Source organism: Neopsephotus bourkii, unplaced genomic scaffold (genome assembly GCF_033783945.1).
Source record: "Neopsephotus bourkii isolate Nb327-2 ecotype Australia unplaced genomic scaffold, CSIRO-AGI_Nbou_v1 NB_936, whole genome shotgun sequence".
Lineage (NCBI taxonomy): Eukaryota > Metazoa > Chordata > Aves > Psittaciformes > Psittacidae > Neopsephotus > Neopsephotus bourkii.
In genome coordinates, this window is record NW_026901430.1 from 415,062 (window position 1) to 442,668 (window position 27,607).

Below are 27,607 nucleotides of genomic sequence, written 5' to 3' on the forward strand. Positions count from 1 at the left end.
CCATTAGGAGGTTTAGGGGGGTCACCTGTTCATCTGGACTAATATTTTAATTGTTGGAACATTGGGTTTCCTGTAGCTGAACTGGGATCAGATTAACCTCTGTCTCTCTGAACTTGCATGCTGCCAAGCTCCTCAACACCATTGCTAATTTTATTTTCTACTTGCAGCATGTATTTAAGGTAACTCTTTTTGTTTCATAGGTTAAAGAGGAAATATTCTCACTGGCTGAGATCCCAGTGAGCAATTACAAATATTCTACTATAGTTACAGGACTTGGAATTCAGCCTCAGGCTGTGGGCATCAGAAAATCCATGCATGGAAATCCCACATGTTATAGAACTTGGAGGGTTTCAGATGGAGGGATTCCTCCTCATCTTTACTGAAGTGAAACTCTTGATTGAAATGGTAAGATAAAAAAAAATAGCTCTTGTACTTCTAAATCAAACCTCTGCAAACAGCTTTCAATAATAACAGTTAGAGAAGGGTTAATCGAGCCTCTTCATCTCTATTGCATGTTAACACAGAGGGTCAGTGATGGGAGAAGCTAGGTCCAAACTGAAGGCTTTTGAAACAGCCCCCTAACTAGCCTAATGAATATGCTGTTGAGATGAACAGGTCATTTAACACTTTTCATGTCACTATTGTCCATCCAACCTTAAATGTCAACTCTGTCACTCTGATAGGCTGGTTCTGCTTAAAAAGGTTTCCTGGCTTTGTTAGATTCATCGGAGGGTTTCCCCCCCCGCCCTTATTCCTAATTGCTGGCAGAACCCTAGGGATGTATTTATATCAGCCTTTTCATTCAGGTCAAGTCTTCACTGGAGAGTTTTGCCAGTGGGTAAAGGTTGTGAAGAGATGTGATCCAGACAGGAGTGGAAGCGCCAAATGCAGCTGTAATTACACTGCTTAAACTGCAGCTTTCTGACCACACTGGGATAACAGGCTTTGCTAAGGACAGGATGCCTCAATACACCACTGTGAGGAATACGTGATGATATCCTGGGTTTGCTGTGTCTACTCTAGTTACTCTCCAGTGTTTCTACCAGGGCTTTGAGCACACCTTCAGTGTACTGGTGCTGGGTGTCCAGGTTGCTTGAAAAGGTGTTTCATGGGAACTGAGATATTAGAACTGAGCTTTCCTGAACTTCCTCACCCTGTGAATAGCAAGTGTATTTCTTCTTGCGATTCTTCTGTTTTTCTTGAGCCACAGCATCCTGTGGCTTAGAAGGCCTCAGAAAATTACTTCTTAGTTCAGTAAGGACAGCAGGCAGATGGCTCCAGGTATTCCAGTGATATTTCTTGATGCATCCTGTACCTTTTGCCTTGAATAGGCTCCCCCATACAGTGCTCAGGGTGCTCCTAATTTAACCGCACATTCATGGGCTCAGCATCTTCCAAAGCTAGGTAAAGGACAAAAGGACTGTTGCTGTATTGGCACCCAATACCTCACTACTGCAGTTACTTGCCCCCTGCAGACTTTCATGGCTTTCCAGTACCTACATCAGCTGGCAGAAAGAAATGTGGAAACTTGAGTATCAGCACTGGAAAACAGAGGCTGATGGGGTGAAACAGCCCATCTCCAAGCATGTGTGCTGCAGACCAGAGGAACTTTTTGGCTATTCCCAGTGATGCTGCTGAATCTCAGCCCAAGATGTTCCTCAGTAAGGAAACTGCTTTGGCAATGCACTGTGTATTTGACCTGCCCCTTGAGAATGGAAACCAGGTAACTGTTTAATTCCTTCTGGAAATGACTGTGTATGTTTGGAAAGCTTTTCAGACACAGTAGCTCATTTTAAGGCTACCATGGCATCAGGGGCCCTAGTCATTTTTCTGACTGGTGTGTTCCTGGTTCACTGAGATGCTTTGAAATTTCCATTTGTGAATTCAGACCAGCATATTCCTAGCTATTAATAGGTGATGCTACTCATGATCAAGATAGCCAACACAACAAGAACAATGTGCTCTGACCAATGTTGGACAAATCCAGTAATGATGTGATATCAGTTCAAATCCACTGTGTGGCTGAAATCATATGAGGTGCTGAGCACATGCCTAGCAGCACTAACAAGAGATCAAGTTAGTGTCAGGCTAGCTTTCTAACTCAAGACAATCTGGATTCAGACTCTGGATTCAAGACAAAGGTCTTGAGGACCAATCTTTCATACACAGTTGTCCTCCAGGATCACTCCAAGGCATTCATGGTCTCACTGATGGGAACGATAGGGTGGAGGTGAGAATGGCTGGATGAGCTGTGAAGCTGATCAGTGGTGGCGAGGATGCTGTTTCCTTTCTACACCCAAAATCACCAAATCACTCTGGTCTTTTCAGCACTGATTCCTGAGCAGCTGAGACACATGGGGGGCCTAGATTTGCTAGCCACCTGACACAACTGGAGCAGGACTGAGCTTTGAGAAGGCTGACCCCACCAAGCTGTTGCTAGTGTTCAGATGAGATCTGGCTGTTGGCTCAAAAATAGGTGAACTTATTCTGGGCTTTCAGAGCTCTATGGAGCAGAAGAAGGCATTTCATTTGTGATGTGGATGACTTCCACGAATTTGAAGTGTATTTATGCAATCTGTTGATTTGTTGGAAGACTCCTTCATTACTCCAGATATTTCCACAGCATCCTCCCTCTTCTATCATCTCTAGCTGAAGAGATGCCATTCCATCTTGGCCAGTACTGATGAGGCCTCAACTGTTTGCATCTCTGCTGCTTCCTGGACAGCACCAACATGACATACACGGGCCAGAAGCTTTCAGTGTTTGGCGATTCCAGCTGGGATAAGGCTTTGTGGACAATATCCTCAGCAAGCTGTCTGCTTGATACGGGACCATGAACCAAATTTTATGGCTTGGTCCTTATAGTCAACATATTGCCTGGCCTAGGTCCCTGCTGTGGGATGCAGGGCATAGCTGACAGTTGCTTAAACACATAGCATGTGTTTGTAAAATAAATCTGCCTGTAGCAAGTATGGTGGGGACCACGGCAGATCTTTCTGAAGGGAAGGTACAAGACTATGCATTGAGCTCTCCTAGCTTCGTGGCAAACACTGCTTTCTGTGCCAACAGCCAGGAAGCCTGAAGTTTGTTCTGATGGTTTTCTTCTCATGCTTCCTATAGAATAAATGTACAGTAGTCTGTAATATGAAAACAAAGAAAAACTCCCTAAATTTTGCCAAACCCATACTTCTAAGAAGTGTTTCCCTAGTCCTGGGTGAACCCTTCTGCATCCTCTTTTGCCTCTGCTCTGGTACTCACCTGACCCCTAGGTATGCCGGTTCAGTCCTCTGGTCCAGCAGAAACTTAACCCAGTGAAAAAGGAGGTTGAATTTTGGGCTTTGTTTATCTTTTGCTAGGTTAGTGAGCTGCCTTGGCCTGCGGAGGGGTCAGGTGAAGGCTGGAGTTAGGAAGAAGTGGGGTGCATGGCCTGAAAGAGGTGACAGCAAAAGGTTAGATTTGCTCAGACAACTTCCTAGGCTGTTGCCCTGGTGCACTGCGGGAAAGCACTCAGCTGCAGAGCCCAGTGCAATGTGCAGGGCAGAGGGCACTGCAGGAGAATTCCCTTCTGCAGTGGTAGTTCTGGTGGTGAGTAGAAGCTTTCTCCATAGGGGTTATGGTCACCCGTTTGCTACTCAGCCCTCCACTGCTTTCAAAACCATGCTGTGAGTACTAGGACAAAACCTTCCACCCAGCTGTCTCTCAGCTACCAAAATACCTCCTTTGCCCCTTGACCAGCTGTAAAAACTTCCATGGCCTGCCTAGAACAAGTGTCATAGTGAATGTTTGCCTTGGCCTGTGAGAAATGGGAAGGATGCTGTGGAGATGACTAGAAGGGCCGCATGCATTTAATGCCAGGTGCCTGTCCTAAGCAAGCCTGTCCATCAGGGCTGCCACTGCTCACCTCTGTAATGCTCCCAGCTTGGTGTGCTCTGTGAGGTGAGATTGTGATTTGAGGAAAAAAGTGTTTCAGTGCAAAAAATGTGCAACTCCAGAGCCAAGAGAAAAAGCCTTAATTATTCAACTAGTTTGAAACACTTTAAAGTATCTCTAAAAATAGGTGAGAGGGATGTTTGTCAGCTACAAAGAGATTATCCTGCAGTAGTATTGCTTATCTTATTTTATGATGATGCTACAGAATACAGTCCCTCGGGTAGCCTCATTAATGTTTATGAATGAACCACCTTGTTTTATGCTTTTGGCTTTAGAAGGTAGAAATAGGGCAAGAGGCTAGTAAGGCTGGTTTTACCATATCTGCTTTGGAAAGCCCAAGGACATGGGTGTAAGATCTCTCTAAGCCTCAGCGGTTCTGCATATGGATGACAACTGGATTTGGGTGATTGCTATACCAGCTGAGGTGTAGCCTAAGGGAGAAATCCAGGCGGGACTTTGGCTAAAATCCTGGGTGAAATTCTGCACGCTCCCCAGTGTCTCTGTCAGCAGGAGGCTGGCACTCCTCTATGTCTCATCAGACGTTTTGTTTTGATCTCTTCCGGCAAAGACAACCTGTGACCATATGTTGTTATAGCCATAAGCGCTTCCACAGGGCAGTATCTGTTAAACCCAGCTTGCCTGCCAGCTTCTCAGCCCAGGGTGGAGGCTGCTCTTCACTATCTGTGTCTTAAAGAGTGCAACTGTTTCTTCTGGCTATCCTAAAAGGGTGGCAGTTACGCCCAGCCCATAACAGTACACGGTGGTTTCTGAGTCTTACCGCTCAAGCCTTAAAATAACAACTCCAGTTTTCCAAGCCAGCCGACAATTGTGGTCAGCCACTAATACCAGTTTAACCATTTGGCAACTGCCCTATAGGAAACAGCTCTTTTAAGAGAGCCGAAGGAGTCTCTGTCCCCTTGGCCCCTGAGCCATGCTGGGGCGGTTTCAGTCACAAAGGCATGTTGACAGGTTTACTTGGCTACAACCAAGTAGCCGCTGTAATAACAACCAAATCCTAGAAAGTTGATACCAAACAAACTGGAAGTAGTTTAGAAACAGCAATTCAAGTTAATTGTTTTGGTGTTTTATTTGATTGAGTGAGCGAAACTCTCCCCTCCCCAACAAACACGCTGTTTCTTGCTGTGTAGTTCCTTTTCCATCTATCGGCAGAACTGCCAGCGGAGTTTCTTTTGGGCTCGGTTCCCTCCCCGTTACGCGCAGTAGAAACCGGCTTTGATAACAACACCGGTGAAAGCGGAATGGGACCCTTGCTGAAATCAGCAATGAGGCAATTACCATAGGCCGGGGATCCTCTCCACCCTCCCCCGAGATGCTGCCTTCGCTGCCCTTCGTCCCTTTTGCGCGGCTGCCGGTGGGTCTTCTCTCCAGCACGGCACCAACGCGGGTAGCGTGAGGGGGCTGCCAGACCCAGCGCTGTCCATCAGGGAAGGGAGGGACATTGAACACCACACACCCCGCAACGACCCTGCGCGCAACGCCGGTGCGCTCGGTGGTGAATGGGGCAACCGGCTGCCCCCCGGGTGGCCGCAACCACATGGCGGTTTCGTGGGCAGGGACCGCAGCGTTCCCGCCACCCAAGGCGCGGGGCAACGCGCAAAGTTGCGCGGGACGACATGAGCTTGGCCCACCCCCCCCAAAAGGCTCGTGCCTCCAAACCTCCCCTTTCCCCCGGCGGGCGCTACAGTTTTGAATGAATGACATCACTCACGCCGTCCAACCATCGCGCGGTATTGCTTAATATTCATGAGGGGCTGAGCCAATGAGCTGGCGAGGAGGTTGTTTTAAACGGCAGAGCCCCGCAGCCAATCAGGCCGCTCTCGTAGGCAGCCAACGCGAGGCTGAGCCGCGCCGAGCCCCGCGCCGTGCCCTGCGCTCAGCTCCTGTCCACACTGCCGCGAACAATACAGGTACGTGAGCCCCGCCGCAACTTTCCGGGGGGCGGCTGCCGCTGCCCGCCCCGCCCTGCGCCCCTCGTCCTGCCCGACCCAGCTTCATTCTGTGGTTGATATCGGTGTATTTTTTTGTTTGTTTTCCGTTCTTTTCTTCCTTTTTTTTTTATATATATATTTTTAATTAAAAAAAACGGGGGGAGGAAATCACCCAAAACTTTCTTCCTCTCTCGCACGGAGATCGCCGGTGCCGGGGCAGATGCTGCGCGCAGCTGGCGGGGCGGTGGGCAGCGGGCGAGGCGCAGTGTTTATCCCCCGCTCTCCTCTCCTGCTCCGTCGGGAGCCCCCCACCCCGGTGCGGAGGGGCTACCTGTCCCCGGTGCAGCCCCGTTTCTCTGCGCCCGGCTCCCGTGCCGCCGAGAGTAATATGGCTGGTGCAGCAACTACACCGGGACTAACTCCTCTTCTCCCCCGCATGGGCAGGGATTTTTCTCTGCCGCCTCCTAATGTCGCACGGCAAAACGCGCGGCGCCCTCAGCTTTTATTTGCCCCCGTTCCCCGGGTGGGCTCGGTGGGGCTGGCGGCGGTGGGAAAGTTGTTGGCCGTGCGCAATGCCGTGCCCGCTGTTTATTCTGCATTAATATGGCTGTCGCTTTAGCATCTGACAGGGATAAACCCTGCGCGCTGCGCCCGTCGGTCCTGGCGAAGCAGTTTTTTTCTTGCCGCCGCCGCTTCCAAACTCCCCCGATCCCTTCGCCTCTGCCTCCGCCGCTCTTCCCCTGCTCGGGAAGGTGTCTTCGGAGGGGCTGCGCCCGCGGCGGAGCCCCGCATCGCTGCTTCCCCGCGCCGTGCCGCCCGTACTGTGGGCATTAATATGGCTGGCGCTGGAGAGCCCCGGCGAAGGGAAGAAAGACGTGTAAGCGGCATAGGGATGGGGAGGGGGGTCGCGGCGGGGAAAATCTCCTTCCCGGCGCCTCGCCGGGGGTCCAAACCTTTCGCTTTCGCCCCGGCTTCTCTCTCCCCACCTCCCCTTGCCCTCGGCCGGGCCTCGGGGGGCCGCCCCGGGGCTCTCCGCACTCTTTTTCTGGCGGCGCGGAGGAGCGTAGCGGCGGCGATAATGGCTGCACGGGAGCCTTTGTTAGAGAGCGCTGCGCTAGGCAGGGGCCGGGAGGGGGGGGGGGGCGCCTCCCGTCCGCGCCCCGGCCCCGCCGCCCCCCGCCGCCCGATGGGGGGCCGAGCGCGGAGCCCCTTCACGGCGGGGGCGGCGTTTTGGCGGGGCTGGCGGCCGGGGGGGGGGGGCGGGGGGGGCCGAGCGCGGCGGAGGGGGAGCGCGGCTTTGTTCGGCGGCGCGGCGGCGGCGCTGGGAGAAGCCATCTTAGCGAGCGGGGCCGGCCCTGGGCGCGGAGCGAGGCCGCCGCTCTCGCTGCCGCTCGCACCGGCCGCCCGGGGCCGGGCTGGAGCTCCGCGCCCCCCCCCGCCGCCGGGCCCCCCGCCGCCCCCCGCCCGCCGCCCCGCCGCATTTCAGGGGCACTTTCTTTCATCAGGAGGCATTTCACAAAATGGAAGATGAATTATTGGCGTCTGGCGGAGCCGCAGCTGCCCCCTCCGCCTGCCGGCCCCGGCCCCGCCGCAGGTGCCCGCTCCCCGCGCCGCGGAGCCCAGCGGCCGCGGTGACCTTGGGGGAGTGTGGGGGGAGAAGATGGCGGGAGAGGAGCGGAGCGGAGGCCGGGCCGGCCGCGGCGGGCCTCTCGCCCCCAACTTCGGCCCCGGTCCCGGCCGCGCTCCGGTCTCGCCGCCTGGTCCCAGCGTACGCGGGTTTTCTGTCCGCCCGCGGAGGGCTGTAGGGCGGCAGCGGAGACCCGGCCGGGGTGGGAGCGGGCGGCTTAAAGCCACTTCAGCCGCACACGGAGAGTGAACGGGCGCAATTAAATATTAACGTTGTGCTAATAAAAATTAATTTTTCAAACGCCTCGGAGGCAGTAAATAGGAAATATTACTGCGGGATTGGGGTTTTTTAATTGTCTTATTGTGGCTTTTAAATATTTTTTCAGAGGAAAAAAGAATAATACAGGGGAAAGGGAAAAAAAATACAGCCCAAAAGTAAGCATCATCCTCTTGGTGACTTGCTCATCGCATCTTTGCACTGACCACTATGCCTCTGAACATGTGTCACTTGGTGGAGCAAGAGCGAACGCTGCTCACCTCACTGAGCTTCACGGGCCCTGTTGTGTTTAAAACTAGCTTTTATTTCCACACCACCTTACATATAGAACGTTATTGCAGTTTCATGGGGGAAATAGCCTGTACTGCTTTTCTACCTGCCCCGCAGCTGTGAGCATGTGAACTCCAGTTACTAAAAGGATAAGTCACAGCCTGGTGCTGTGCACACTGTTTGAGCCCCAGTGTGGTAGCCAACTAAAATATTTTATATTAGTTCATATATAACTCTTAATGGACAGAAGTATGTGTATTTAATAGTCTGTCTCCAGTCTTAGGACATGGTGTAAAAGCATATCAATGTAAAACTGAAATCGGTGACCAGTTTTGCTTGGCTCAAGTCTGCAACCCAAGTGTCAAGGGAAGAATAACTTGAGTCTTTCTGTTGGGGATGGTAGGAAGTGTTTTGGGGGAAAAAAGGGATGTGTTGCTGATGGGGTGTCACTTCAGGGGATGGTGGCATGTGTCTATGCATAAACATGCACACTATGTACATATATATGCATTTGTCCATGCATGCACTCACTTATTTCTTTCCCTTTCCCCTCTTTTCCATACAGAGTCAGGATGGCTAAAGGTGATCCGAAGAAGCCCAAGGGCAAGATGTCTGCCTATGCCTTCTTTGTGCAGACGTGCCGTGAGGAACATAAGAAAAAGAACCCAGAGGTTCCAGTCAACTTTGCAGAGTTTTCCAAGAAGTGCTCAGAGAGGTGGAAGGTACCTTAATTTGTGACTTCCTGAAGGGGTAACTTGCTGTATCTGCTAAAATGATGTGCATGTGTCTGAATGTGAAGGGAGCTGGTGCTGTTTTGGTCTGTATGCCGTTCTTGGCAATGTGTCCCAGCCATTGATTGGGTGCTGCTGACTGTTGTTATGATCGTGAAAGCTTCAGCCCAGTGTATGCCTGTTGAGGTGCTTCAGTTATACAGCCTGGCCTTTTTTCCTGTTCCCAGGCAGTGCCCTTCAGCTGCTACCTCCATCCAGGCCTGTGTCCTTACAGAGGACTCTGGCTGTGCTTGTCCCATTCCTGTTGCTTCCCTCTTACGAGCATGCCAGTGGTGGCTGCGGTCCCTGGTCCAGGACCTTCGTCCCCAAGGTGGTCCCGTTAGAAAACAAACAAACTCTGAAATTTCCTATCGAGTCAGTATGTGTTGGCTTGTTTACTTAAAGTTTGCCAGCTGTTGGGTAATCACAAGTTTGGTGTCTTGTTTTGTTGTTTTTTTTAGACCATGTCAAGCAAGGAGAAGGCTAAATTTGATGAAATGGCAAAGGCTGATAAGGTACGATACGATAGAGAAATGAAGGACTATGGACCAGCTAAGGGTGGCAAGAAGAAGAAGGATCCCAATGCTCCGAAACGACCACCGTAAGTGACTTTGTATTAAATGTGTTTTGGTTTGTTTCCACACCCTGTAACAGATCTGATAGGTTTCCATAAAGGAAGTAGATGGGGTATGCTGTTGGTATAGCAGTATTGGTAATCTTCACAGCTTACTGATACTGTCTTGCAGATCTCCTAGGCAGTTTGTCATCTTGAGCATGTAGAACACTGACAGGACTTATCAGTACTTGGTACCCTTACATTCATAGTAATAGAAGACATGGAAATGAGTGGACCACAGTGAGACTTGCGTATCTTAAAATGAAATTGGGTGGGGAGGATAGATAACATCTGATGGAAAGAAGCCATTGGGTGAAGGCTGAAGGTCTGGGCCTCAGTAAAATAAAGACGGATTTGGATTTTTGTTTGGGGTTTTGGTCTTTTTAAGTAAAAACAAGAAATTCTTCCGGTGTGAATGCTGTGGCTGAGGGACAGAGGAAGGGATGTTCCCCAGGCAGGCTGCTGTGGTGCTGACTGTCCTCTTGGTGCTTCTCTCCAAGGTCCGGCTTCTTCCTCTTCTGTTCAGAATTCCGCCCTAAGATCAAGTCCACAAACCCTGGCATATCCATTGGAGATGTAGCAAAGAAACTGGGTGAAATGTGGAACAACCTCAGTGATGGGGAAAAGCAGCCTTATAATAATAAGGCAGCTAAACTGAAGGAGAAGTACGAGAAGGTAAGGCTAATTTTCACTTGTGCCTCTTCCATGCTGGCTCTTGTGTTGATGTGTTTCTGTAATGTATACCCAGCTAAGGTGGCCCCAGCAGAGTGAGCATCTCCAGCTTACAGACCTGTTCTCATCATGCTGTGTGCTACGCAGCTGAGCGCTCTGTACGTTGGGATGGAGGAGATTAGAGAGCCAAGGGCGAATTCCAGCATGGATGGAGAGCTTTCCCCAAGTGATGCCCAGCAGCGGCTGCTGCGTTGCTTCAGCACAGGGTGTGTTGTGCTGTTAAAGGAGTTTTGTCCCATTAGCAGGAAACTTTTCAGAGAGGCTGGGTTCTCTTCTCCTCCTCTAGGCAGTAACCATGAAGGCAGGGTTCAAGGTATCCATCATCTGGAGGCAACTGAGGATGCTTAGGTGTCTGCATACCTGTGTACCATAACTCTGGGTGTTGCCCCTTTTGGAGGTGCAGCTGTGGAAAGCCAGTCCCTTTACGTTAACACCCGCTGCTGTACAAATGCTGTGTGTTTGCCGCTTAGAGCAAATTAAGACGTCCCCTTGACTTTGCAGGATGTTGCAGACTACAAGTCTAAAGGAAAGTTTGATGGCGCAAAGGGAGCAGCAACCAAAGCTGCTCGGAAAAAGGTAGAGGAAGAAGACGAAGAGGAGGAGGAGGATGAAGAAGAGGAGGATGAAGATGATGATGATGAATAAAACTGTACAATACTTGTCTCCATGTGAATACCATAGAGTAGGGGAAACACCGTAAATGAAGCACCTCTTATTTGAGATGGTGTCTCTTGCCCTTATTAGGCTTAATTAAAAAAAAAAAAAAGAAAAAAATTTGGATTCCGATCGCGTTGTAGTTTCTAAAAGTGCTCTAGAAAATTGTAACTGGTTTACATGAAGTGGCCATGGGTGTAGCGAGCACCCTGAAACTGTATCAAAGTTGTACATATTTCCAAACATTTTTAAAATGAAAAGGCGCTCTAGTGTTCTCCTAACTCTGTGCACTTTGCTGTTGGTGTAACAAAGCATTTAAAAATGTTTCAAGCATTTTTTAATTTGTAAGGTGGTGTTACTATATGGTTATTGGCTAGAAAATCCTGGGTTATAAACTGTACATATCTATAGTTTGTAAAAACTAGACAGATTCTTGTGGTACATGCTTAGAGTTATGATGCCTTAGAGGAGCAGTGATTACTTGGAAAGGTTGTATGTTCCCCAGGGTGCCATGGCCCAAAGCATGCACTGTGAGGGTAGATCTATTTACACTACAGTGGGCGTCCATTTAGCTTAAAGTTGTCTTTCTGTATATAGTGAAATAGCATTCTGCTGCCATTCTTAGTTGTGGAAAGGGGGTTCAGCTGGCATGAGAAGTGTATGGATTTTTTTAGTTAAGTGCGGTAGTTTTTAAACTGAAACTGTAGACATCTCTTCATCGTCAACTAAGGGAAGAGCCAGTGCAGCACCTGAAGTTCAAAAACACTCTGTACTTAAACGAATTTGCAACGTTCTGTTTTTTTTGTATGTTTAGAATGCTGAAATGTTTTTGAAGCAAAATAAACAGTATTACATTTTTAAAACTGTTCTTGACAACACTCTAAATTTCTGGTTTTAAAGGATCTTGACAACAGCAAGAGGTTCATTTTGAAGTCTGTGGCATCCCTCAGGGCTGGTGACTTAGGAAACATTCTGACTCAAGGATTTAAATAAAAAATGGTGGCCAGCCAAAACTGGCTGAATTGAAAGAGATGGCTGCTCCAGCTAATATGCAATCGTAACTGTTTATGGCTGAGTGGCATAAGATGCTATGCAAGTTTGAACTTTATTACTTGAACTTGGGAGCCTAAATGAACATTCATGACTTGTTTGTTTGTGTGTGTATATAGCAGCATTCAGAGATGCAGAGAAAGGTAGGTGGCTAGGAATGAGGCTGACACCATGGAATAAGTATAAAAGCATAGTTTGGATTTTTTTTCCAGTTGTGTTGGGTAAATTTATAGCCCAAATGCATTGCTGTACATATTAAAATGTGCCTTTTTTGTCCTGTGTTAAACTGTTTCAGACTTGTGGTTTTTTCTAGCATCTTGATTCTTGGCAGGAGCCAGGCGCCTAGTCTTATTCCCTGCTGAAGCAGGAGTGTGGCACAGGTACTTGGTCTGTGTCCTTTCTCTAACCATGCAAGTTCTAATAGGAGCTGGGTCCTATGAGGTGGGTTGGGGGAGTTATGCAGGTCTCTCTCCTCTTGGGTGACCAGCTGGCTGTATCATTGCCATCTTTCAAATCCAAGCTGGGGCTGTTTTGCAGCCATTGGAAGGGAAGAGTAGTACCTGGTCTTCAGCTATGGCTAACCTAATTTTCCCTTAGCATGGAAACTGCATGAACTGGGACAACTACAGCACCCATTCACTACCCTTGTGCTGTCTGTAGTTAGCAGTTGGTGTTAGCTTGGCAGCAAGAAGGAGATGGGGTGTGAGGATACTCGCATTAACAGCAGGTCAGAGTTGCGGACTACTGTGTGCAGGACAGGGTAACTCATTAGTGTAAACTGTTGAGTATGGGCTGCTGCCACTGCTTCATTTGAACCTAACTGCAGATTAATGAGGGCCAGGCTCACAGGCAGTGACTACTTCTAATGTGGATAAAACAGCTCTGTTGCCTAATTGGGTAGCACATCTGGCTTCCTGTGACTTCTCAACAATTGTAGTATTTTGGCAAAAGAGTTGAGATGGACTAGAACCTGAAAGCAATACCAAGCAAAACTTGGTATTGGATGAAATGAGCTAATAAACTTTATGAAACATAGCAACATGTAGCAACTCTTTTAAGGTTAAGTTGCAGTTGGATCATTTAGAAATACTGCTATAATTGCTTAATTATGGCATTTACTGTCTTTAATGCACAAAAAAAACCAAGTGTGAAATTAGCCCCCATTTTATAGGAAGTTACATTTTAAAAGCCTCAAATTGGTGTCTGGAAAAAAGAAATAGGTACCTTTGTATTTGCTATCCTTTCTGCATGTCTTCAGCTATGCAGGAGAGGACACCTGGAGATCCCAGCACGTGGAAAATTGGTGGGGAAGTGGTGGAGCAACAAAAAGTGATGGCATTGTTTCAGGAGCTCTAATACTGTTTCTTTTGTCTGGTTGGCAAAATCTCCCCTTAGCTACATATGGGAATTAGTGTACATCACTGCTGTGCAAATCGGGCTTGGCTTTGAATTAACTGCCAGTGAGCTGAGCCCCTATTGATAGTATTAGCAAATAAGAACTAGAGCTGACACCTCTTTGTCTTCATTATATTGGAAATCTATTGACTTGTAGGGCTTGATTAAGGTCTTGGACCTTGTGGTATACTACGTGTTCCTGCTCTGCAGATGGCTAAAATACAGCCTGCTGTGGAGATGCTGTTCAATACAATGCTAGTGCAGGACCCCAGAGACTCAAATTTGACTATTGCAGATGTAGAGATGATGCTTCTGCCCCCAGTACTCTGCCATTGGTAAATACCATAATGTGAATGTGTATAAATAACACATGATTTACCCCCTTCCTTCCCCCCGTTTTTTTGTGTTCTGAGATGTCATCTCAAATATTGGGAACTGCTTAATTTGACCCAGCTCTGTTTTTGATGGAGCAACCCCCAAATGCTGTGCTTTGAAGTGCCTGTGGTGTTTTAAAGCAAACAACTGATTTGCGCTGCTGTACAGCTCAAACTTCTAGTTCGACTTTAGTCGTGAGCCAAGCAGAGTATGTCTTATTAACTCTGCTGTATGTAGAGAAAGGGTAATGATGGAACAGATCTGGGGAAAGGGAGGGAAAGGAATGAAGAGAGACTTCCTCATATGAATTTGGCAGAGCTGGCTGTGAGACTGCTTGGATTCCCAAAATACAAAATGTGATTTGTTGCATCCCCCCCTGTCCTGCTGAAGTCAGGCTGAGGTGGGCTGTGAGGATGAGGGGCTTGGTTAGGGAAAGGGGATGTTGAGGAGGCACAGGGGATGACTTGGCTTGGTGTGCTGGTCCCTCTAGATGCCTATAAAGCAGTGTCAGAGGTGTGAGAACTTTTGCTCAAGGGGAAGCATCTGCTGGTGCTGATATGGGGCAGAGGCAGGCAGGGTCCTGCCTGAAAGCACAGATCCACATGGTGAAGCTGATTTCCTGTGGTTGGTACCACTTGCTTTGCACTCAGGACTCTACATAGGCTTGAGAACACAGTTGCTACCAAAATGCACCACATCCCTCTGAAATCAAACCAGCTGGGGGGCAATGTGATTAATGGGGCTGTCAAGCTGCTCTGTGCAGGCCAGAGCCAAAAACGGGCGCAGCAATCTATTAGCATGACCTGGAGTGGCAGAGGATCGAGGTTCTCCTGCTGCTCTATAGCCTTTACATTCCTAAATTCAGTTGAAATACTTGGTATGAGCCATTACACTAGAGGAGGGGCTGTAGTGGAGGGACTGCACTGGGGACACCCTACCATGGGTGTAGGGTTAGCTCCCTGCAAATAGACACAAGGAAAACCACGCTGCAGAATGGTTTCTTACCCCTTGTGTCTGTACCCTAATGCATCTGTGGGGAAGCAGGGCATTAATTGTTCCTGTAATAAAATTAATTAAAAATCCTAGTCCAAATGCATGTAGAATCAATTAGCAGCAAATGGCTGCAGCTCTAACAGAGGTCCACGGGAAGGTGAGAGCCTGCTTTGGGGATCATACTGGGGACACAAAGCATCTCTCTTGCCTGGTCTCTTTGAACAGCTGATTCTTACATAGTTTAATTCACCCCCAATAAACCCTGCAGGAACAGCAGAGAGGTGTGGGGGCTTGTGTTGGCTCTGGCTCAGGTGGTGGCAGGTGAATGGCTTTTTGCTTCCAGCCTCCAGCACAATTCTGGCAGCCGCCAAGCATTTATGCTTTCCCTCTGCTCACTCAGACTGTTGTTCCATGGGCAGAAAAACATCTCCTGAGTAAGCCCTCTTCTGCTGTTTTGGGAATCTGGGCTGGGACCAGAAGTGGCTGGGATGGGATGTCCCTGCTGGCTTTGCTGGGGGTGAGAGGAGGATGCTGCACTTACGGCAGTATTTCTGTTTGCTTTCTGGCAAGCCCCACGCTTCCCTCTCTGAATGTTAGCCTGAGCTTGCTTTCCTCTAAAAGATAGCTGGAAGAACTGTGACAAGTGACACACTGCTTTCCACTAGGGCTGTACCACATTTAAATGCAATAAACTGAATTACAAATTGCAGCTGTGCTGCAAAACAAAGTGTGCTGGAAACCCTCTTGCCAAACAAACAACGCGTTTCAGCTTGGAGTGGAAAAGGGACCAGGTAGTGAGCATGCCTGACAGGGATTCGCACCGTGTGAGATGTCTTCAACCTTTTTCAGCAGGCTGGGCTCTGTTGGGAGTGTAGTGTGTGCCTGCTTCTGCTTGGGCAACGTTTGGCAGCCTGTGTTCAGAGTGCTCTGCAAACATCTCGTCGTTCTGATAAGTACATGCTGAAGCACGAGGTGGATGAGGGGTGGTTTATGGCTTGTGCTAACGATCTTGATTGGAGCTGCTTGCTGCTAACAGCTCCTGCCTGAGCACCTCCCTGCACCTGGATCCCTAAGTTAGGCAGGAGCAAGCAGTCACAGCCCTGTTAGAGCTGGCAGTTAAGTCTCTTGGGTGGTGAGTATCTTGTCTTGTTCCTGGATGTGGCATGGCCTCACAGGAATGCCTCTGAAGTAGCTAAACTGGGATTAGTCTTTCTGTTAAGCTGGAGCAGAAATGGCAAATGACCTCTCTAGGGCTGGGGAGCCTGGGTTGTTGTGTGGAGCAGCAAACTGGTGCTGTGGTGGGGTTAAGACCTTTGGAAGCTGGAATGTGTAAAAGCACATCTTTATCTTGTTGATGTTGGGAGATTAAAATGTGTTAACTGGTAAGTGGATACCTGCCCTGTGGCTGTGTCCTCTGGCATGGTTGACTTCATGTCCTTAGCTGAGTCCAGCAGCCAGGAAAATCACAGCTGGGAACCAAGCTGTGGGACTGGGTGTTCTGGTGGTATTTGTGGTTGACTGTTGATCCTCTGAACTGCAGGTACTGCTGCTCTGTGCTGTACCTGCCACCTGGCCCGCTTCTGTCTGGGTGTATCCCTCCAAGGCACCCAGGGAGCAGCCCCTCTTGCATGTTGCTGTAGCCAAGCCTGTGTAAGGAGGGAGTCACTGCTGTGAATGCTAGAGTCACTTTTTCTTCACAGCCCGTCCCCTTGGAAAGCTCCTGCAGGTATTTCAAATCAGAAAAATGCTCTTTTTAAAAAACAGTAATCAAACATAGCCTGCCTTTGTTGTTTTGAGAGCTTATTCCTTGTAAGTGTTTTAACTGCTGCTTTGTGAAGCTTAGAATTTGCTTCATGTTAGTTTGGAAAATTAATACCTGTAGAAGGGTGAAGTGGCTTGAGGGATTGCTGGAGACAAATGCCCCTTGCCTGCTGCTAATTACTGTGTGATTGCTCTTACTCTGTGTTACCTGGGATGTACCAGCAATAATTCATGGTCTTGCAAAACAGAAAGGTGGAAACAGAGGCAACTGGTTTACAGTTTTCTTGAAACATGTATGTTGGTCAAGTTTTGTTCGCTTCTGCTTTAGACATCAGGCTGGGGATCTGTTCTGGGCTTGGCTTCTGCAGTTGTGTGAGGTATTGCTGCCTGTAGCTCCTGGTGAAGCTCACTCCCCACTAGCAGGGAGAACAGCACTGGGTCTTCTGTTGCTTTACTTTGTTGCTTCATATAGCAACTTGTCTATTGCAAGCTTCTGGGAGATCTTTCAAACCAAGATCAAAGGTGAAGGCATCAGTAAAAGTCTGGAAGTGGAATAAAACCTGACCAAGTGGTGTTGTCTAATAAAAGATCTCTTGCTCCACACTAGCTTCTCTTTCATTTGCCAGTGATTCCCCACCAGAGATTGTTGTCCAGCAAACAAATCGGCTAGATCAGACCTGGTATTTTCAACCTTGAGGGCAACTTGCAAAAGGCCTTGGATGGTTTTGAACGTAGGAGGACTTGGCCTTGGTTTTCTGCTCTTCCCTGTGCGTCTCTGCAGTATGCTGCTCTCCCCTCTTAGCACTTTGCTAGGGGGAAAGTGGTGCTTCCCTTAAAAGCTCAGCCCTTCAACTTTTCCATTATTGTGTGATTACTTATATGTGGGGAGCACCAAAAAAAAACCACTCAGACTCAGGGAACATCATCCTTGGTGCTCCTCATTTACTAGAAGGTGACATCTTAAAAAGCCAATTCCAACAGCAGTTCAGGCTGATCTTTCCAAGTGCAAAGTAGAAGGAAGCCCCTAAACCCCTCTTCTCTGTGTTCCTCCTCAAACCCTCCAGATAAATGTCCCCACAATGCTTGTTTCACACATCTCTTAGCTTTTAAAGACCCTGTTCTTCACCTGTTCTCCCATTCCCTGCCCCAGCTCTCCCTCTACCCAGCAAAGCAGCCACGGTCAGTAGATGGGACCCGATGGCTTATTTGAGGTTGTGTAACTTACCCCCAAGTTTTGGGAAGAGACTGGCCTATGTTTTCCTGGTAGTCAGGTGCTTCAGGGAAGATTTCAGCTCATGGCAGTGTTGGGGTGAGGGTGGAGGATGCAGTGTGCTGGGCTGGCTGATGCATGTGGCCCCCAGCAGTCGTGATGGGGGTGGGAAATGGGAGCGGGAGGCAGTTGAGGGATGTAGGTCTCTGGGTCTTGAGCAGACAGCATCCAGCCCACAGGCTCTCCCTCTGTGTCAGGGACCATATAGTGCTCTATTTCACAGCCGGCCCTGTGAGATAAGGTTTGGTAACAGAAAGGGAATGGTGGCCTTAAAAATGTTTGCTGTTGCTTGTGCTCAGGTCTGTAATGGAGATAGTTATGGCCAATGGAATATGTTGGGCTGTGATTGTGACCAGTGTCTGTAGTGTGCTTTTTGGGCTGGGATTACCTTCTCGTGACAGGGAACAGGAATAGGCTGCTGTGGGGCAAGCTAAGGGGTTTATTAATGCATGTATGGGAAGTATATATGTGGTTTCATTTATACTCTCATCCTGCTAAACAGGAGCTTCCTGCCCTTCAGAGGTGCTCTGGTAGGGTCTCTGGTAGGGTCTCTTCCCCATTTACCCAATTCCAGGCCACGCTCAGGTGCCGGCTGTGCTGGAGCATGTTATGGAGCTGCCAGCCTCTCCTAAAGCAGAGCTGCAAATCCCCATGAGCAGGATTGCCTCTGGCAGCCCCGAGGGGAGGGTCCCATGGGGACAGCCCACCCCAACAAGGGCTCAGGGTGCTTGTGGTGGGAGAGGGGATCCCGCTGGAGGAGCCGCTGGTTTGCTGGAAGCAGCCTCCTAAATATGGACGTGATTATTTATTTATTTGCTTGCTCTGGAATCTTTGAGTGTTTCCCTTAATCCTGGAAGAAAACCAGGCAATGCCCTGTCTGCATGTGACATGGCTGCGCACAAACTCCCTTTGTGACTTTTCTTTCATGGGGGAGAAACACATTCAGGAAAAAGCAAGGCCCTGACAACAGGAATCAAGTGTTTCTAAATATGGACATCCCTTTTTGGACTAAAAAGTCTTTTTTGTACCATGCATATTTCCCCTGTTAATCATTTCCTTTTGTTCCTCGCAAACTTTGGTCGTCCAATGTTACAGAAGGAATGATAGCAGCTCTGTTTGTAAACTTTCCTTTATGGCAGATGAACTGCCTTGTATGTTAGATGAATTTGCTGGGTTTTCTTTTTAATGCAGTTGGAAAGGCCAGCACTCCAGTTACTCACCCTTGGCTTTTCCTTCTTTTAAGAAACAGTTATATTTGGCCTCAGCCTTTCTCAAATATTGGGTATTTTACAGGCCATTGAGCTTTGGCTGGTTCTGTTCACTGCTTTTGTGTTACACTAATTGGCTTGATAAAGAAGGGCCTGGGCTCTGTAAAGTGCTTCTCCTCCAATGTGAAATGTGAGATGGGGGGGGAATATTCAGATGTTCACAAGTATTTATGCTTGCTGCATAATCTGAATGCATCAGAAATGAGCTAGAGCTCAGACAAAGCAGGGGATTAGGAGTCTGAGATGGGCAAGCAGGGTGGACATCTGGAAACCTGCTGTTTAGTTTGTCTGCTGGGGTGGGTTGCGTCTTCATTATGTGGGTTACACACGCAGGGGATGAGCAGCACGCTGGGATCGCGGTTGCTCTCTATGGGTATGTTCTGCAATAACAGTTTCTGTTGTTATTTATGGAGCACCCCACCCTCCCCAGCAGAGCTCTGCCTGTTCAGCACAAACCCAGTCACCAGCACAAGCAGGGCAGGAGAAGCTCTAAGGTGGAGGGAGGGCTCAGGCTGGCAGCACTGTTTGCCTGCACTACCTCTGCCTGCTGCTTTGAGGGCTTGGGGAGAAACGTTGCTGTGGCTGGTGTTACGTGGATGGTGGGGGCTTGCGCCCTTCCTTGCCATGTCTCCCTGCGTCTGTGGGCAGGCGCAGCTCTGCAGAGTCCAACAGGACACAAAACGCATGGGGGAGGAAGAGAGAAACCGAACTTGGGGTTTCTGAACCGTTCCCATGCGTGGAGCCTAGTTCTCCCAAAGTTGAGCCCATTGTTCCTGCACAGGGCTGCTTCTGCCATCACTACTATCTGCTCAGGGTTGGCTTTACCTTGCCTGTCCCATTGCCTGACCCTTGTGGGCACAAGGACCTGGCTCAAGGTACAGAGCTCTGGGTGGAGTGGTGACAGATGTGTGGGGTTTTTAATTTGATCATGAAATAAGGCTTGAGAAATGCTTTTGCCTTCTCAAAAACACATTATTGGAGAAGGAATTCTAAATATGCTGTGGACAGAAATAGCCAAATACTGCTTTGTTTTAGTTTTGTTTATCCCCCAAAAGTCAGTTTGTTACTAGTTTCTTGGTGTGTACTCCATTTCTTCTGCTCTGTCTCCAGTGTTTTGTTCTCCTTGTATTTCCATTGCCTTCCTGGGTAACCTGTCTTGGCAGCTTCAATTCTGGCCACAGCTGTAATGTACCAAAACATGGCTGTACACAGCTGGAGCCTTGCTGCACTCCCACCAAATACCCACTGCTGCCGGCCCATGGGTGAGAAACATCACGCTGAGGAAGCTGGCACCAAGAGGTCTGGGATATGTGTCTTGTTTGGGGGAACAGTGGAATTCACACCCTGCCTGGACTACGGCAAAGCCAAAGCGCAGCAGTTTAGGAGAGGGTAAAGAGGAGACCTCCAGGCATAACTACATCACCTCAAAACAGGTACAGGAACTTGGTAGTGCTTTGTATCATGCAAAGTAAAGGGATTTTTAATTTAAAACGCTACCCAGAATTGCGGAAGAGAAGCAGGGATCTGTGCAGGACATGAATAGGAGTGGTCGAAGGACACGTGCCCGTTGCTGCTGGACATAAGAAATTAAAAGGAGTGAGCCCACTGCAGCCGTGTTGCAGCATCTGCTGAAAGCGCTGACTCGGTGAAACGTGTCGTGTCAAAGACTCCCCTGGGGTCAAACGGGGCCCCCCCGGATGCCAAACCTCTGGAAGCAGGATACAAAATCCTTTTTTCCCTCCCATTCTGGAAGGGAGGGCTGAGTTTCTCCTGAAAAAGCAGGTCGGGAAAGCATTTGTGTGCTCTGGGAGGACTTTAGCTCAGGAGCCTTGCATGGTTTTACAGAGGCTGTGTGCAGTTAAGCATTACAGCCCCAGTTCTTGCTCCAATTTAATGTAGTTTTCCAGAAGCGCTGGTAGTGCAGTGCGTTAGAACTGCCCTGTGGGAGGGGGAGAGCCTGAGGGGCTGCCACGAGGCCCTGGGACACCCCATGGCAGGGACAGGGCATGCTGCAGCTCTTTGCTACCCTTCTGGGCTGCCAAAGCCTCTGCTGCATAGTAGAGGGGTCCAGGTTTGAGGGAGGCAGCCCTGAGCACGGGGTTGGTCCTGACAGTGTCAGCAGATGATGCTCCTGGAAACAGGAGCCATTGGGAGTTTGCATTCCCTTTGGTCTCAGCCCTGAAGAAGCCTTAAAGCCTCAGTCAATAATAAGCTTATAAGACAGTAAATCTTGGTAATGAGAAAAACAGAAGATGGCATCTGCTCAAGACAATGGTAGTGTGTATAGTCTGGTAAATAGCTATTGAAATGAGTTGCCTCTTGTTTCAGGGGTTATAGCTGAAAAGCCCCATTTCCCTGCAGGATTGACAGGTTTTGCTATCCCAGGCTTTCCCTACTGGAATCCTGTTGAGGCTGAGGACAGGGAGAGGTGACCTATTGCCAATGAGCGCCAGGTGCTTGTCCACAGCATGGCAGCCCCCACCATGAAACCAGAGGCAAGCTGCCATCCTCCTGCGTGTGTGGAGCCCAAGACAGGACGACCACTGCAGTTGTTTTCACCTTCTCCTGTCTGTATCCCCTCCAATGCCCCCTTGCAGTGGCTGCACGTGGAGATGTGTCTGCTTTCGAGGGTCCTCTGCAGCAGATGGGGGGTGGAGTAAGAATGAAGAAGAGTTTCTTCCCTGTCATACAATCCTGTCTTCAGAGATGCTGAAATGAGCTGAGCTGATGGGCAGCAGAAGCCTGGGGATAAATGAGTCATGAAAGGGGCAGCAGGAAGAAGAAAGTGCTGGGTCTTCATCTGACATCCACTCTGACGAACCTGGTGCCCATGGGGTGGGAGCTGGCAGTGGTCCTGGTCCTGCTCAAACTGTGTGAAGCCAGGTCTTCAAAATGGGGAGGAGGACAGAAGAGTTCAGAGGAAGGAATCTGCATATGGTATGTAATGCTTTTATGAATTGGGTCTTTAATAATTTACATTACCAGTTTAATACTTTGAATACAAATTATCTTGCCCATATGCTGTGCTGACAAACATAAAAATGGAGTAATCAAAGCTGTAATAGCACTACAGCAAAAAGACATAAAATGCCACTACAAGGCTTAGGATAAATTATTGCATGCACACACTAGCTCTATGGCTCCCTGGTGCCAAAGGATGCATTGCAATTTCTTCCTCAGACTTTGTGTTTGGGGTTGAAGACTGGTGCAGTACCAGGAGTACTGTTCGGAATTCTCCGAGACAGGCAGCGTTTAACAAAGAAGAGGAACCAAAAAAGGTTCAGACCTGCTCAGACCCTAAACACTGCAATTTAAATTTTGCTTTGGCATTACATGTGCTGTGAAGAAAATATAGCCCTCTTATTTGTAGGGAGCCCCCTCCTTCCTCCAGCGGGGTTATTTGCATGTATTATAAACTGCAGTGTTGGCTTGCCATCTTCAGGCAGCTGCCACGCACTGCACAGCATCCCTGTCCATCCCTGTGCTGGTTGGAGGTGGCAGGTCCAGCTTGGGTGCCACAAGGGATGCCCAAGAGAGGATGTTCGCTGCAGCCTGACACCAGATGACCAAGGCAATGGGCAGCATCACTCCAGGAAAAACACGGGTTTCCCCTCATCCCTCTTCATACCCGTGCTTGCTCCCCTCTAATGCCTGAGCTCTGAGGGGATGGAGGAGGTGGGAGAGGATGAAAAAGCCCCAGGCCCTTGGCACTTCCTCCTGCCCACCCTTGGGGTGCAGTTTAGGTGTGAAGGAACAGTATGGGTGGGGCCTGGGAGCTTGTGGGTGCTGCAGGGGACTTGGTGGTTTGCTTTCAGTACTGGCATCTTTTGGGACGGGTGTGTGTGGATATACCAGGCATCCCAAAGCACATGGGGCTCTGCAGCAGAATGAGCAGGTTTGCAGAGCCGAGATCCAAGTTATGCTCATGGGGAAAACGCTGCTGCTTGTAGATGTCAGTAGACCTTGTACCGTAGCTTGTGGCAAAGTCTCTGCTTTTAAATACCGGTCTATTCATTGGTTCCATATCTCAAAGGCATCCCTGCTACAGGCAATCTTTCACAGAGAGCCATTTAAGGCTCACATTTGCATACACTGAATTTCTCAGCTATCAAGGTTACTCCATGCTGTAATCCATTCTGTGCTTCTAATGTGATCAGTGAAAAATGAGGCTTCTTCCCAAATAAATCATCAGCAATGGAGTGAATGGTGCTTTTCCGAAAGGTGTGGGGCTCTCATCATAGCAACATGTTTCCCAAAAGGCAGAGGAATCAGGGCAGGCATGTCCTGCACTGCTGTGCTGCCTGAACTGCTGTCAGTCACTCCGATACCCAAACCCCTTGCATACAGATGAGGTATTCCTGCCTTGGCTGATCCCAGTGTCTGCTGCTGCTGTGTCCCCAGGATTTGGTGCCAGCAGCTCCATCCTTTGGCCGTGGGAAAAGCCACATGGCAGAGCAACCCTGTTATTGCAGCTGGGCCTGCCATGACTCCAAAACCCTGGGTGCAAAGAGGTAGCTGGGGTCTCTCCCACCAGGGGCAACGGGGCTGCCTGGGTGGGTGAAGGGACCTGCATAGGGACACATGCAAGCGTCAGCCCCCAATAGAAGACCTTTTCCCATTGCTGAATCTACTGGAGAATAAAGCCCTCGCTGATCTTTTTGCCCTGCAAATACATTGGATAGATCAAGACCACTATGAGAAATGTCCCATCCTCATCCAGAGGGGGATTTTCAGCATTAAAAGCTTTATATGACTCATAAACTAACATTTATTTCTGCATGTGAGGTGAATATTTCTCCCTTTGAATGTTTAAGCATGCAATTTTGTTTGAAGCCTCCATTTGTTTAAGTTTGGAGGTGACAATAATTCACCTGTTTTCCCTTCCTGTGTTTCACCAAGCAATGGTGTAAGCAGAAACAGAGTGAATTAATCTCTGGCTGTTTGTCACTTGTCAACTTCCTCCCTCAAACACACTCAAATAAGCTTTGTCCTGGAGTTTACATTTGGGGACCTTCTGATCTCTAGCTGTTGGTAAATGACCCTATGTTTTTCTTTTTAGAGGAAGAAATACAACACACTTCTATGCAGCATTGCCAGGGCAGGCAGGAAAGAGAGACATAATTTAACTCCAGATAAATCATGATTTCACAGTGATCTGCCCGCAGTTGAGAGTCCCATCTCCTTGACACTGTTACAATACTTGTCACTCAGTGTCCCAAAGAGACCTGCTCGCAGCCAGAGATCACAGATGACGGGGAAGATGCCTGGAGTTGTAAACACCATCAATCTGGAGAAAACAAATGCACCTGGGAGTTGGTGTCAGCAGAGGATGTTCGAAGATGGAGATTGCCTCCGCAGAGCATGGGATGTGCCCATAGGCTGTGTGGGTCCCTAGCCTTGGACATCCCCTGGGTCTGTTGCCACCTGAAGCTCCAGCAAACCCAGGGAGGCAAAGCGCTGCCTCTCCTATTCCCCAAGGGGGTTGGGTCCCCACAGGTTTTGCAGGCTGGTAACCCCCTCATGCAGCCCACAGCACCTCTCAGGGTGGTGGACCCACGTAGGATTGAGAGCAGAGGCCTTTGCTTTCTACCAGTTTTGGTACCTCTGTGCCTTTCCTGGCTTTGGCAGAATTGTGTCTGATTTACAGCTTGTGTCCCCTGCTTGTCTGCTCCCAGCCAGGACTCTTCTGCTCCCTGGCAGCTCCCAACACTCTTCCCTGGGTCCCTGCCCATCCTTGAGGATGTGTCCGCACCCAAGCTTAAACTCAGTGCTATCATGCACAGGCGGTTTCTTTTTCTGTCTGCCTCCTTCTTTCTTTTTCTCTTTCTTGTTTTCTTTTTTAAAGAGGAAACCGAATCCAAGGCTGCCGTGTGGTGATGATGATGTTATTGTTAGTAGTTATTTCTATTTTCATAGCTCCAAGAGGCAGAGAACAGAGTCCCACTGGGTTAAATGCAGCACATGCTATAACAAAAAGACAGTCTGGGTGCCAAACAACTTGCAAGCTTCTTGCTAATGTAAGGAATGTAAAATTAAGATTACTATAGCAACATCTTGCTCACATCGCATACAGATAGGATTTGTTGGTCTTTGTGTGTGTGTGTGTATACCTATGTAACATACGTATACAAACCCTAAATATCTCTGGCAACTTTTTCCATGGTTGAATTTATATTTAATTTCAAGCTCTCTGTGTCTCAGATTGGTTTTGCTCCTTAAGATTTGCATCCAGTTTTACTTCAGCAAGTCTTGCCTTGTTCTTTGGGCTCTTTTGTGCGTACTGTGTGTCAAGAGAGAGAGGAGATTGCTCAGCCCCTGCTCCATCTATCATTTTAAATGTATACAAGCCTGTTGAACCTAATAACTGCCGTAACATCTCCAAACTTGCTTTCTTCAGTCACGTTTTAGGAGATGGAGGCGAACCTGAGACATGCAAATCCTTCTCTTCCCATCTCTCTTCTCTCAACTTATTAGTTCAGCTTTAAATGGAATTTCACATGAGTTATGAGCCACAGCTCTCACTTCTCCTCCACGGATGAATAAAACCTGGGCCCAGAAATGCCTGCAGGAAGGGCAGAGCACACCCAGTAGCAGGGAGCTGGAAGCCAGCAAGGACAGATAACACCTGTGGTTCAGTGTTGCTTAAGTTCTCCAGGACAGTGGCAGAAATTCAAGCACAGCTTTCACCTCATCACAGAGGTAAGTGGAGTCACCGATAGAGCAGAGTTTTAACATTGCCAGATCTGAGGACCTGTCTTTGCTTACCAGCCTGCAATCTGGTAGGAGGGGAAAACCAGGTATCAAACTGCTAGAGAGAAATGGAGGGTGTTGCTCTCTGCCAAAGACAGACACATCGGAGGGATACCTGTTTCTCTTGAGAAGCGTGAGGAGCTTGTGGCTCATTTGTAGTATCTCTGAGGCTGTGGAGTTGAGCATGCACAGTTGGAGGGCTGGTGGATTTGCTGTTTTGAGACTAGACTGTAATGGGGATCTGAGAACCAAAACTGAAAACGTCTGCTGGCAGGTCTGGATGGAGGATCTGGAAAGCAGCCTGAAGTTGCCAGCTGCAGATTTCTAGTGCCTCTGACTTAGCAGCATTAAATACAAGGAAATAAATCATAGGCAGCTCTGCCTGTGGGGCCCAGAATTAGAGCAAGGGGGAGCTGGGTAAGCAAACCCCACTTCCCGGTGGGTCTGTGGGGAAGGCAGAAGTGGAAAGGCAAAGAAGGGATGGGCACAGCATAGAGGGGGCAGCTTTCAAAGGCCACTCAGGCAAACACAATGGCTTTTCTTCAGACAGAATTGCTCCCTGAGCAGGAATCAATATTCTGCAGAGCCTGCAGAAATGCTGATGGGTTTGAGAGTGCAGAGCTGATGCAAAGTAGGTTTCTGGATGGAGTTACTGAAGAGTTGGGCAGGGTGGGAGAAAGTCCCAGCCTGAGCTAAACTATAGGCAGAGGAGACATCTCTATCTCCTGCCCCAAAAGAAGGAGTAAAAGCAGGCTCTGTGGGAGCAGCCAGCGAAGTCCATAGGGCTGAAGAATACATCTCTGAGACTGTTGGTCTCAAAGGATGCTTTCTCATCCTTCTCCCTGGAAAGGAAACCCATTATGACAAGGGTCTGTTTACAATGCCCAGCTGAAATTTAACCATCCTGGACTTCCTCAGGTAGGGCAGTTGCCGTGGGCAGCATGAGCACTGATGCCGAGTAAAGATTTGGTGTGCAACCTCAGCCCAGAGACTTGGTCACTCACATCTTAGATACCCTGCAGGACTTTGCAGGCATGCTGGAGTGTCCAGTGAAATCAGGGCTTTTGGTGGGAATATGGCAAGAGGGGCAATTGGTTCCCTTTCCCCAGGGGGCACCAGGTTTCCTGTCTATGGGATGCATAGCGCTGATATGTACCAAAGTGACAGCCTGAGGAAAGGGAAACTTCACTGAGGAAAAACCTGTGTCTTTGGAGTCAGTTTGCTGCAGCTCCTCTGTTAACCCCTGTTGCATTGCAGCTGTGGATGGCTCCCATTCTGCAGGGGCAGGTCAGGGCTGTGCTTCCCACTCTGCTCCATAGCACTGCTGTGCAAACCATCACCTCAATGCTTCTTATTTCCCTTGACCTCTGTGTTCCCATCAGCTGTTTTTGAGCACGCCTGCCACCAGGACTGTAATTGGTTTGTGTGTACTCCTATTTATGCTTTCACCCAGCAATTTGCACAGGGCTGTTGAGCTCTCTGCTCATAATTGACAGGAGAAAGCAATCTGCTTCACAAGAGGAAACATCTCCACTGGCTGCTGGATCCGAGCAGGCTATTTCCCATAATAAGGATGAAGCAAAACAGGATCTTGCTAACAGCTGCAGATGTAGCCAAGTCCTTATTATTGCAGGTGCAGAGGTGCTGCTTGGGACATAATTAAGAGCTGGATAGTTGGAGTACAGTTTGTTGTGCTGTTTGCACCGCTGGCTCGTGGTGAGTGCAAAGTGCTCCTGAAGCTCCCGCAAGCCAGGCTGTACGAGGAACTGCTCAGGGAAGCGAAGTCTTCTTTTCTTTAAGACGTTTGTTTCTCTCCTTGCAGAGGACAGCCATGGCAATTTCTGCTTTAGAGTTGGAAGGCAGCTGCCAATGGCAGTGGCTCACACCATCCACAGCTGGAAAAGCAGCTTGGATGGTGCTG

General features: G+C 48.9%; 3 protein-coding genes across 4 annotated transcripts in view; 2 read left to right on the plus strand and 1 right to left on the minus strand.

Moving 5' to 3' along the window:
* CD99L2 (CD99 molecule like 2) overlaps positions 1 to 16,205 on the minus strand; it is a 78,437-nt gene extending 62,232 nt beyond the window's left edge. For both annotated transcript variants that reach the window (XM_061358010.1, XM_061358008.1), the window contains exon 1: positions 16,200 to 16,205. The gene's annotated coding sequence lies outside the window, so the exon portion shown is untranslated. The remainder of the gene's footprint in view (positions 1 to 16,199) is intronic.
* Positions 5,714 to 12,160, plus strand: HMGB3 (high mobility group box 3). Its single transcript, XM_061357977.1, has 5 exons — positions 5,714 to 5,858; positions 8,618 to 8,774; positions 9,284 to 9,423; positions 9,939 to 10,113; positions 10,672 to 12,160. Exons 2-5 carry the CDS (start codon positions 8,625 to 8,627, stop codon positions 10,813 to 10,815), a joined length of 609 nt encoding a protein of 202 aa, XP_061213961.1. The 5' UTR covers positions 5,714 to 5,858; positions 8,618 to 8,624; the 3' UTR covers positions 10,816 to 12,160.
* Positions 15,516 to 27,607, plus strand: part of GPR50 (G protein-coupled receptor 50) — a 50,738-nt gene continuing 38,646 nt past the window's right edge. Inside the window, exon 1 of the mRNA XM_061358006.1 lies at positions 15,516 to 15,769. The gene's annotated coding sequence lies outside the window, so the exon portion shown is untranslated. The remainder of the gene's footprint in view (positions 15,770 to 27,607) is intronic.

What these genes read in the sequence shown, in the direction of transcription:
- HMGB3 (XM_061357977.1), top strand. Translation starts at nt 8,625, where the DNA reads ATGGCTAAAGGTGATCCGAAGAAGCCCAAGGGCAAGATGTCTGCCTAT. An exon ending in AATGCTCCGAAACGACCACC is followed by an intron (nt 9,424 to 9,938) that starts GTAAGTGACTTT and finishes CTTCTCTCCAAG; the next exon opens with GTCCGGCTTCTTCCTCTTCT. An exon ending in TGAAGGAGAAGTACGAGAAG is followed by an intron (nt 10,114 to 10,671) that starts GTAAGGCTAATT and finishes TTGACTTTGCAG; the next exon opens with GATGTTGCAGACTACAAGTC.